Source organism: Heptranchias perlo, chromosome 10, assembly GCF_035084215.1.
Source record: "Heptranchias perlo isolate sHepPer1 chromosome 10, sHepPer1.hap1, whole genome shotgun sequence".
Classification (NCBI taxonomy): domain Eukaryota; kingdom Metazoa; phylum Chordata; class Chondrichthyes; order Hexanchiformes; family Hexanchidae; genus Heptranchias; species Heptranchias perlo.
This window is the reverse complement of record NC_090334.1, coordinates 79,556,620-79,569,111: the sequence shown is the minus strand read 5'-3', so window position 1 is coordinate 79,569,111 and position 12,492 is coordinate 79,556,620. Positions and strand designations below refer to the sequence as shown.

General features: G+C 43.9%; 1 protein-coding gene across 3 annotated transcripts in view; it reads left to right on the top strand.

Annotated features, from left to right (window-relative positions):
- The window catches only part of ccdc88c (coiled-coil domain containing 88C), a 290,680-nt gene that overhangs the window by 120,943 nt on the left and 157,245 nt on the right, over positions 1 to 12,492 (top strand). For all 3 annotated transcript variants that reach the window (XM_067992076.1, XM_067992075.1, XM_067992074.1), the window contains exon 4: positions 5,791 to 5,860. In XM_067992076.1, the coding sequence (XP_067848177.1) occupies positions 5,791 to 5,860 (70 nt within the window). The remainder of the gene's footprint in view (positions 1 to 5,790; positions 5,861 to 12,492) is intronic.

Below are 12,492 nucleotides of genomic sequence, written 5' to 3'. Positions count from 1 at the left end.
ACATTCTGGGTCCTGAAAGTCTGAAGACAGAGAAAAAAACTTGCATTTATATAGCACCTTTCACGATCTCGGGACGTCCCAAAGCACTTTACAGCCAATGAAGTACTTTTTGAAGTGCAGTCACTGTTGTAATGTAGGAAATGCGGCAGCCAATTTGTGCACAGGAGGTTCCCACAAACCACAATATGATAATGAACAGACAATCTATTTTAGTGATGTTGAATGATGGATAAATATTGGCCAGGCCACTCGGGAGAACTCCCCTGCTCTTTGAATAGTGCCATGGGGTCTTTTACATCCACCTGAGAGGGCAGACTTGGTTTAACGTCTCTACAAAAGATGGCAGCACTCCCTCAGTACTGCACTGGAATGTCAGCCTAGATTTTGTGCTCAAGTCACTGGAGTGGGGGGGTTGAACCTACAACCTTCTGATTCAGAGGCAAGAGTGCTACCCACTGAGCCACGGCTGACACCTTTAGGCCAAAATGGTGAAGTTGCAAGAGCATCTGTAGATTAATTGCACCTGTAGGGTGTTGAAGGCTCCAATGCAATGTGAACAGAGCAGACTTGGAATCCAGGCAAGCGGAGGAAATCGGGGTTTCACACTACAAATGGGGCATAAGGCCCAAAATTAAAGGAGGTGGTATGTGAAACATGTAGTTTTAATTAATCAGGGACTGGGAACGCTAGTGTAGTGGTTATGTTACTGGAATACTAATCCAGAGGCCTGGGCTAATAATCCAGAGAACGTGAGTTCAAATCCCACCATCGCAGTTTGAGAATTTGAATTGATGTTTTTAAAAAATATCTAGGAATAAAAAACTGGAGTCAGTAAAAGTGACCATGAAGCTGTTGGATTGTTGTAAAAACCCAACTGGGTTCACTAATGCCATTTAAGGAAGGAAACCTGCCGTCCTTACCTGGTCTGGCCCATACCAACATGGTTGACTCTTAAGTGACTACACTTCAAAAAGTACTTTGTTGCTTGTAAAACGTCGTGGGATGTCATGAGATTGTGAAAGGTGCTGTATAAATGCAAGTTCTTTCTTGAGTCCTATTGTGAGTGATGGGAATATATAGGTAAGTAAACATTTTTTATTCCCCTTTTGTCTTAGGAATCGAGGGAAGACTTGAGTTAGGGTTATGTGTGGGGGGGTGGGGGGGGGAGAGGGGGTGCGGAATGTGATTCTTTGGAATCAGTTTGACAACCAAGAGCTGTCTGATTTGGGTTTATATTGGCAGCCTTTGCCCAGCTCACTAAAACCCAGAGAGTGAGAGAGAGATAGACAAGAGGCTTCAGTGGCAGGTTAGCAACGAACCTTAACAAAGTTCTAGTCATGGATCTTGTTTCAGACTTGGTTTTACTGTGAGTTTGTGCATAGGAGAAACAATTAATAAAGATGCTACTCCTATTGTATGCAAATCTAGTTTCAATCTGCTACATACATATGTATTTATATATTAAAAATTTTGCATCTGCATGCACTTCCTGTTAATTTTTTTCATTCTAAAATCCGTAATGTACATTTAGCATGGGAACTGCCTATGGAAATTTGTCACGTTGTAACTACACCCTCCCACCATTAGGGCTGCTGCATTACCATCACTGGACAGGAGGATGCAATTAGAACATCACATGTTTACATAGGTAGTTTTCATTATAAATATGGGCATGAGTATTTAGAATGGGAATATAAAAATAAGGGCAGAATGAATGACTTTAGAATGGCTACTGAGTTACATCAGCACGTCTTGGTCCAATTACTCCCCAAACCATCAAACCCCCTTCATCCAATGACTCCTTTTGGTCTTGACTCCTTGTGTAACACCAAGGGACATCAACTAGTAAAGGATAATAAATAGCTGGCCTGAATTGCAAGGCATTAGTTAATTAACTGGCAGATATCCTAAATCTTGAGTATAAACCTTGTGATTGAATTGCTGCCATAGAATCTCTGCTGAAAAGCTCCTTACAGTCTAATGTAATTGTGTGTTTTAATATACTTTTTGTTTCTATCCTGTCTGGACGCTGTTGACTCCTTGCTGGAGTACGGTTCCATAGGCTCCAGTGCCGAATTGCCATTCTCTGTGTTCACCTAGTTAATAATTAACGGCAGGTTATTAGACAACGCCTTTAATGTCGTAAAACATCCCAAGGCACTTCACAGGAACGTAATCAGACAAAAATTTGACATTGAGCCACATAAGGAGATATTAGGACAGGTGGTCAAAGAGCTAGGTTTTAAGGAGCGTCTTAAAGGAGGAGAGAGAGGCGGAAAGCCTTAGGAAGGGAATTCTAAAGCTAAGGGCCTAGAAGACTGAAGGCACGGCCGCCAATGGTGGAGCGAAGTAAATCGGGGATGCACAAGAGATGGTGGGGGAGGGTATCACAGTGGAGCAAATTCTGTCCTCGGCCAATGTCCATGTCACATTCTGCGGCAGCAGTCATCGGAATTCCCCTTCCTGAACATCAAGATGAATTGTCACTCTAATTGGCACCTGATTTCAAATCAACTGACCGTACTCTTCCATGCAGCTGTGGGTGCGGTGGGTGTGATGTAGGGTGAAGGGTAGTAATGATGTGATTTGAGACCAGAAGCTGTGCAGTGGTCTTACTGGTGTTAGGGTTGTTAATTTCTCTGCATGCCAAACTCCATCAATGAGGGATCAGTGCTGAGAACGGGTCCAGTGAAACTCAGTCAAACCGAGATGTTAGAGCAACTGGCAGGATTGCAAGTCACTGGGGCTGGGGGCCTTTGGTAAATCCAGAGTTCATTATAGCAATACTTGAAATCTCAGAGCTACTGGATTTTCACACTAACGAGTGGGCAGATTATTTAATGAGTTTCTGTTGTACAGGAAATGAGCTATAAATGGGAATTTCACTGAATTTCACTGTCATCAGCTTGGCTCATTGATGACACACACTCTCACTCTCTTGAGCAAGGAGATTGTGACTTCAAGCCTCACTCCAACACTTGAGCACATAATCTAGATTGGCACTCCAGTACTGAGGGAGCGCTGCACTGTCGGAGGTGTCTTTTGGATGAGATGTTAAATCTGGCTGTTCAGATGAATGTTAAAGATCCTGTGACAATATTTGAAGAAGAGCAGGGGAGTTCTCCCAGTATCCTGCCCAATATTTATCGACCAACCAACACCACCAGAAACCGCTTAACTGATCATTTATCACATTGCTGCTTGTAGGACCTTGCTATGCGCAAATTGGCTGTCGTGTTTGCCTACATTACAGTAGTGACCACACTATGTAGCTCTTCGGAACGTCCTGAGTACGTGAAAGGTTAAAAGCAAGTCTTTTTTTCCCTTTTCCTTTTTTCCCTTTTTTCCCTTTTCCTTTTTTCCCTTTTCCTTTAAGATAACGGAGCTACAAAAGCCTGGCCTAGAGGAGAAAAAAACATGCAAGTTGTCTAATGCACATCAGCTGTGCTGAAATGCTGTAGATGTGGAGGAGATCAGGCCGTTTAGACTGTTCCTTTACAACTGGTGTCATTTTGCATGATTTTTTTTCAAGCACTGTATTTTTCAATTGAACACCAGCTGATACGCAGTATGTGGTAATGTTTCAGTTGGGTGGCTAGTTGCTATGCTGCAGCCGCGCACAAACCATGCAATTGAAGTGCTGTAACTCTCCATACCTTCATTCTACAGGTGTATGCAATAATCTGTCATTCTCTGGCAAAAGAACCAGAGGCGACGTGAGGAAACATATTTTTATGCAAAGAGTTGTTATGATCTGGAATGGGCTATCTGAAAGGGCGGAGGAAGCAGATTCAATAATAACTTTCATAGGGGAATTGGATAAATACTCGAAGGGAAAAAATTTACAGGGCTATGGGGAAAGAGCAGGAGAGTGGGTCTAACTGGATAGATCTTACAAAAAGCCAGTACAGGCACAATGGGCAGAATGGCCTCCTTCTCTACTGTAACATACTATGATTCTATCTGTACTGGAGACTGTTTGCACAGTGGGTAAGAGTTTATTAAAATTGAGGACTCCCAAACGATGTTTTAGAAAGACTTGCATTTATATAGCGTCTTTCTTGACCTCAGCATGTCCCAAGCACTTCACAGCCAATGAAGTGCAGTCACTGTTGTATTATAGGAAATTCAGCAGCCAATTTGCACATGGCAAGGTCCCACAAACAGCAATGTGATAATGACCAGATAATCTGTTTCAGTGATGTTGGTTGAGGGATAAATATTGACCAGGACATAGGGGCAAACTCCCCTGCTCTTTCTTCAAATAGTGCCATGGGATCTTTTACATTCGGCCTCGGTTTAACATCTCATTTGAAAGATAGCACGTCAGACAGTGCAGCACTCCCTCAGTACTGCACTGGAATGTCAGCCTAGATTTTGTGCTTAAGTCTCTGGAGTGGGACATGAACCCACAACCTTCTGACTCAGAGGCGAGAGTGCTATCCACTGAGCCACTGCTTTAAGAGAAGGATGATGTATAATTTTAAAAAGATGCAAAAAGAAGGGCTGAAGGGAGTTGAAAGTGAAGGCAGAAGTTTGCTGGAGTTTCAGTGGCTTGGATCTGTTGAGAGTCACGTGCAGAATTGGGTGAAGTCCAATGTGAGATCTTATCACAACAATAGGATTCACAGCAACAACATGCATTTTGTACAGCATCCTTATCATTAAAAAAATGGCCCAAGGTGCTTCACAGAGGCATGATCAGGCAAAAATGGACGCTGAGCCAAAGGAGGAGATATTAGAAAGGGGTGACCAAAAGCTTGGTCAAAGAGGTGGGTTTTAAGGAGGGCCTTAAAGGAGGAGAGGTAGAGAGATGGAAATGTTTAGGGAGGAAATTCCAGAGCTTAGGGCCTAGGCAGCTGAAGGCATGGCCGCCAATGGTGGGGTTAAGGGAGGGTGGAATGCGTGAAAGGCAAGATTCGGAGTAATGCAGAGTTTTGTGGGGGGGGGGTGGTGGTTGTAGGCGGTTACAGAAATAGGGAGGGACAAGGCCATGAAAGGATTTAAAGACGAGGTTGAGATTTTTAGGCGTTGGGGATTCGGGAGCTGATGTAGGACGGTGGATTTAAGTCCTCTTGCTCCGGTACCTGGAGGATACGACAGGGCAGTGTTCAGTTACTTGTGTACAGTGAGGGTCCCTGGCTATCAGAGGTGTTTCTTGGTTTATTTTTTGTAAATGCTGCATTATGTTACAAGGCTGCCTTCAAAGGAGGCCATAATATAGATGTGATGGTGCAGATGTCTCTGACAGCAGGGCCCCTTCACCACCAACCCCCCCCTCCACCCCCACTCTGTGTGGAGGGAAAGGCCCCTGTTGATGGAAAACATTTAAGCACATTCTTTTTTCCAGCTGTAACCAGACCCCGGGATACACTTGCCTTTCTGACCCATTTTAAGAAGCACAGAGAGGTGATTTGTAACGCATGTGACAGTACAAAAACACACTCATATCCTCCAATAAATACACGTCACTATCCTGATGTCACCAAGTTAACTGAGCGCTCAGGGAGCCTGCTCCTGGTGTTAAAACACTTGAGCAAACAAAATATGTCTTTCTTTAAAGGCACCGTGAGGAGCAATAAAGGAAGGGCTGTTTATGTTGGAAAGTGCTTGTCTCTCTGCCCCCACCCATTCAACAACTTTCCATCACCTTTAAGTAATGAGTCCAGAGTCATTAAGACTGGGATGTTATTGGCGAGCTCGGTTATTTGAATGCTAAGTAAATATATCAACTGGAAGTTCACTCCTTTGAAAGTAATCCAGGCGTTTTACTGTGTGTTTTATTAACAGGAGTGTCTGCAGCAATTGGTGGTAATGAGTTTGCCAAATGTGCTAATGATTGCAAAAGACCCCCTCTCAGGTGAGTGATTTCAATCCTTTACCAATGATGGAACAGAGTGAGGTTTGTTTTTGTCCCCTCTGTTCTCCCCGCCCCTCATGACTTCCACCGGTGGTAACTGTCCCACTGGCATCGGTCAACTTTTGGTATCTTGCACAAGTTGGCCATCCTTAATGTGCGACCCTAGACGGTAAGGGTCAGCAAGTAGTCAAACCATGGAATGTAACACAGCTAATCCTGATCCAATTCTCACTTGGCATCCACACATTTCCAATAGATTCACATAGAAAATAACATTTTGGGATACAGTGTATAGGTAATTTGAGACACAATATCTGATAAGTGTGGCATGCTTGGGAGGAACAAGTGACTTTGGATTTATGGTTCCCAAAGCTCTCCACCACTGGGGATTTTCCCCGTCTCATGTCTGGATCTGTTGTAGACTAATTGATGGAGGTTACTATGATTAGTAACTGCTCCATTATCGTTGTATCATGGTAGAAGGTGAACTAGATGGACCGTGGCCTTTTTTCATCTAGCGATTCCTATGTTCACAGGAGTGGGTTTCCAGGCAAATATTCTCGCCCTCCCGTAATGCTTCCTTGTCTGAGATTGGTTAACTCAGCATTGACCGGGAAAGAAACCGATCCTATAGTCTACAAGAAATGATTTCACCAAGTAAAGCCTGCAGTCAGTTGGCTATTAGGAATCCGATTTTGTTTCCTTCAGTAAGGGGCAGATGGAATTAAGAAACTTGCGAGAGATTGATAGAAACTTTTTCTAATGAGCAGTGCCCTGTGGCCATTGAGTCTGGTTGAGTTCACCCTACGGTGAGGAGGTGGTTGAATGGTAGGTGTCCTTCAAAATGAGTGTCCTTTAGAGATACAGAATTTCAGGAAAAACTGCACTTCCTGACTCATACTAAGGTGGGAAAATGCAGGATAATGAAGGAATATCCCAGGTGAGAAATTTACCGATTCACGTCCACTTCAGTGTATGCAATTGATACCTGTGAAATGGGCCTATTCCTTTACAGTGTCTGGAAAACTCCAGTGCACTTGAATTGGTAATTCTTAGCAAATTAATACCCTTTCAACCAGACTTGGCTTTAATAGTCCTTTATTTAGAAGATGATTGACCAAAAGGTTTCTGACCGCTGACGAACTTTCACCTGTTCCTTCAGGATTGATTTGATCTCAATTATATGTCAGCTATTTTAAAAAAAAAAACGCAAATATCCTATTTGTTTTATTTTTCCGAGGGCATTTATATAAATTCCAAAGAGGGCATGTACATGACTTGTTGCCTATGATTCTTGTAGCCAGAGATCACCCATACGTGATTCTTCACTTTGTGATTTTTAACCTCCTGTAATGAGCAACCCGGTGCTGGCCTTCAATGTTACATTACATCGAATATACAGCACAGAAACAGGCCATCCGACCCAACTGTTCATGCTTCACACGAACTTCCTCCCACTTCATCCCGCCCACTTCATCTCACCCTATCAGCATATCCTTCTATTCCTTTCTTCCTTGTGTACTTAACTAGCTTCCCCTTAAATGCATCTGTACTATTCGCCTCAACTACTCCTTGTGGTGGAAAGTTCTACATTCTAGCCACTCTCTGGGTAAAGAAGATTCTTCCGCATTCTTTATTGGACCATCTTATATTTATGGCCCCTAGTTTTGGACTCTTCCACAAGTGGAAACATCTTCTCTACATCTACCCTATCAAACCCCTTCAGAATTTTAAAGACCTTTTTATCAGGTCACCCTTCAGCCTTCTCTTTTCTAGAGAAAAAAGCCCCAGCCTGTTCAGTCTTTCCTGATAGTTATTTGAATTTTGGCATTCTTCCCTTGGAGAATAGCATGAAGCAGTGGAAGGATTTGCAAGCTGGTTAACAGTCTGATAGGCTGTGACGTGAACACTCCTGCTGTGGCCGTAACCATTTTTATCCCAGCCGGGTGGTTAGTCCTATATGTCGGGAGGGTTTTATGGGCTCGCACAACCCATACGATGAGGAGGGACCACTCACACCCACCGGACACGAGCTCCGGTCTCTGACTGCCCGGAGCTCCGGCCTCCGCCCACCGGGACCTCCAACTTTCCCACCCTCCTGTGGGGAATCTTCTGGGCAGCACTTAGCATCAGGCCCCAACAGTGTGGCTGAGATGGAGTGCTCACAGATATTAGGATGGGTGACTAAAAGCTTGGTTACAGAGGTAGGTTTTGAGGAGAGAGGTGGAGAAGTTAAAGGAGGGAATTACAAACCTCAGGGCCTAGACGGCTGAAGGCACGGCCGCCAATGGTGGGGCGAAGGGAGTGGGGGATGCGGTAAGAGTTGGAGGAACGAGAGGTCACGAAGTGTTGTAGGACTGGAGGAGCTGAGAGAGAGAGGAAGAAATGAGACCGTGCTCAATTTCAGAAGAAATTATATAGCGCCTTTCACAACCTCAGAATGTCTCAAAGTGCTTTACTTTTGAAGTGCAGTCACTGTTATAATGTAGGAAACAAGGCAGCCAATTTGCGCACAGCAAGGTCCCACAAACAGCAATGTGATAACAACCAGATAATCTGATTTAGTGATGTTGGTTGAGGGATGAATATTGGCCCAGGACACTGGGGAGAACTCCCCTGCTCTTTGAATAGTGCCATGGGATCTTTTACGTCCACCTGAGAGGGAAGACGGGGGGCCTCTGTTTAACATCTCAACCAAAAGACAGCACCTCCGAAAGTGCAGCACTGCCTCAGTACTGCACTGGGAGTGTCAGCCTAGATTTTGTGCTTGAGTCTCTGGAGTGGGGCTCAAACCCATGACCTTCTGATCAAATGGGATTTCCTGAACTCTGGTAAATCATTTAGTGCTGCCCTGCACACACATTGCATGATAGTCCAGGTCCAGACTTAAACCTGTCAGCGGATTGTGTATCTGAGTACCAGAGGGGACCAGTGTACGGTGACCAGTAGAACCCAAAATCTGCTGTTCCCCCAGGACACCCAAGTCTCTCTGGACACCAACATTTAATAGTTTCCCATCATTTAAAAAATATTCTGTTTTTCTGTTCTTCCTACCAAAGTGAATCACATTTCCCCACATTATACTCCATCTGCCACCTTCTTGCCCACTCATTTAACCTGTCTAAATCCCTTTGCAAACTCTTTGTGTCCTCCTCACAGATTACTTTCCCACCAGCTTTGTATCGTCAGCGAACTTGGATACATTACACTCGGTCCCTTCATCCAAGTTATTAAAATACATTGTAAATAGCTGAGGCCCAAGCACTGATCCTTGCGGCACCCCACTAGTTATAGCCTGCCAACCTGAAAATGACCTGTTTATCCCTACTCTCTGTTTTCTGTCCATTAACCAATCCTCTATCCATGCTAATATGTTACCCCCAACCCCATGAGCCCTTATCTTGCGTAACAACCTTTTATGTGGCACCTGAATGCCTTTTGAAAATCCAAATATACTGCATCCACTGGTTCCCCTTTATCTACCCTGCTAGTTACATCCTCAAAAAACTCTAATAAATTTGTCAAACATGATTTCCCTTTCATAAAACCATGTTGACTCTGCCTAATCATATTGTGATTTTCTAAGTGCCCTTTTACCACTTCCTTAATAATGGATTCCAGCATTTTCCCGATGACTGATGTCAGGCTAACTGGCCTGTAGTTCCCCGTTTTCTCTCTCCCTCCAAAAGATCTAGGCTTGTATTTGAGCATAGAAGATTAAGGGTGATCTAACTGAAGTGTTGAAGATGATTTAAGGGATTTGATAGGGTAGATAGAGAGAAACTATTTCCTCTGGTGGGGGGAGTCCAGAACAAGGGGGAATAATCTTAAAATTAGAGCTCAGCCATTTAGGGGTGATGTCAGGAAGCACTTCTTGCAAAGGGTAGTGGAAATCCGGAACTCACTCCCCCATGAATCTGTTGAGGCTGGGGGTCAGTTGAAAATTTCAAAACTGAGATTGATAGATTTTTGTTTGGCAAGGGTACTAAGGGATACGGAACCAAGGTGGGGGGTAGATGGAGTTAAGATACAGATCAGTCATGATCTAATTGAATGGCAGAATAACCTTGAGGGGCTGAATTGCCTTCTCCTGTCCTGTTCCTATACTCACCTTTGTTGTGAACTGGTTCCTTGCCAAAACTTTGCCAATTGTGAATTTAGCTAAATAGTCCTAGCTTCATGGCTCTTGTCGAAATTGCTGTTTCATCTACAAACAATGGGTTTATATTCTTCCAACAGTCTGGTTAGCCATTGGTTTTTTAATTAATTCTTGGAATGTGGGCATTGCTGGCAAGACTGATACTTATTGCCCATCCCTAGTTGCCCTGGGAAGGTGATTGTGGTCCATCGGGTACGGTAGTGTAGCAATTATACTATTGGACTAGTAATCCAGAGGCCTGGACTAATGATCCAGAGAACGTGAGTTCACATCCCACCATGACATTTGATAGTTTTTAAAATCTGGAAATAAAAAGCTGGCATCAGTAGAAGTGACCATGAAGCCATTGGATTGTTGCAAAAATCCCAACTGGTTTAGTCATGTCCTTTAGGAAAGGAAATCTGCCGTCCTTGCCCGGTCTGGCCTACATGTGACTCCAGTCCCACACCAATGTGGTTGACTCTTAACTGCACTCTGAAGTGGCCTAGCAAGCCGCTCAGTTATATCAAACCACTAGAAAGAATGTATTGGGTGGATGTTGAGCTTGCAGTAGCATCTGCAGGCTGCAAGGTCTGAAACACGGAGCGGAAATGACACTTCAGATATGAATCAAAGGCTGCCTTGACCTTTATTGAAGGATGCATATGTTGTTTGACCTGTGCAGGAAGCCTCCTGACTGCCAAATCTCCTCAATTTTGTTAACCGTCGTGCTGATACGCTTCCTTTTATTAAACATTATCGTAACCGATCCCAGCCCTTAAATACGTGCCAGCAACGACTTACAAGCTGCATTATCCCACGATGTTCTTTAAAACTACTTGCAGTGGGTGCCTGAAAATGCACTCATCTGGCTAATGTCCTTTTGCACATTGAATAGGCTGCTGGGTTGGGATAACCCTGTCCCAGCTGTACGCAGAAAGTCTTAACTTTCCTTCATGAATTTGGGAGCTGATTTAGCAGAAGGTTTAAAGGGGTAATCCTTCAACCCATAAACACTTCCTCTCCATCATTACAAAACCAAGTAAACCAGTTGACCTAACTGGGTGTATTTCTATCAGCGAAAGGGAAACTGTGTTTAAAAAAAAATGAAGCTGTCGATGATTTGTTTTGCAGGGTGGGAATCCATTGAGAGTTAGGAGTGTTTGTACTGTGAGGTACCTCAATGGGGCGGTGAATGTTTTTTGTTAGTTTAACATTAGCCCTACTCTTTTTGTTTTTGTAAATGTTGGATTTAAGTGAAGTGGTAAGAAAATTTCCATTCGTCACTTTTTTAACCTTTTTGAAATTACAACTTCCTCTGACAACTGAACGTAAAATGATTCAACAATGAAATACACTTCACTGGTGGGTCTCGTATCCATTTTTAAAAAAAACTTTAAAACATTTTTTTTGTTTTGTTTCAAAGTTCTTGGCTGATTTCAGCTCTCCCTTCAGACGTGTGCTCCCTTCAGGCAGGTGCCCAACCTGTTTGAGCCATGGCAGTGTGCCCTATAGTTCACCAGATGGTGGGTAGCACCTGACTTCACATTTTGCCTTTTCTCTCTTTCCTCCACCCCCCCCCCCCTCACCAATGCCCCAGTCTCGAGGAGATGTTGCAGCCTCTGTTCTGTGCTTTCCCATTTGGGAACTGAGCAGAGCAGGAATCAAACTTTCAAAGCTGTGTTTCTTCCACTTGAAGATTTGAGTAGAAATGTCCTAATACTGTTTGAGGTCCCTTTTTACACTTACTTTTTCTCACGCCTTTTCTTGCATTCTCCCTCTTTACTGGGTGTGGATCCCAGGCCAACATTCACCCTCCTCGTACTTTGTCGAGGTTTATGCAGAGAATAGCCACTCGAGCAGTCAGGCTTTTCAACTGTCGGGGAAGGTGGGGGAGGGCGGTGTTACATGCGTGCCCAATCCTGTCCTTATCCAGTGTTCACACATAAGTGCACTTACCAGCAGGAGTCACTGGATAGTGACCAGGAAGTCTTGACTTTTCCCCCTCCTAATCAAAGGGTGCGGAGCCCAGTAGTTGCATCCTGGCTGACTTCAGCTAACTGCCCAGATCAGGGATGAAACCTGGAACGTTGCTGGTCCTTTTCAGGGCTACATGGCTCTGCTACTCACTGAGCTATCGGATGGACTAATGTTGCTTCTTCAATATGCAAGTTTACAACTTGAATTGAGCAAGCTTCAGGATAGTTGGTTGAAAGCCTTTCCAATCAACTACTTAATGCAAAAAGTTAGATTTTGTCACTGTAAGGTGCAAATTACCTTGTGTCATATTTCATTGAGGATTGGTCTCCGACAAAATAAAAACAGAAAATGCTGGAGAAGCTCAGCAGAACGTCCTGACGAAGGGCCATCGACCTGAAACATTAACTCTGTTTCTTTCTCCACTGATGCTGCCTGACTTGCTGAGATTCTCCAGCACTTTCTGTTTTTATTTCAGATTTCCAGCATCCGTAGTATTTTGCTTTTAGTCTCCGAC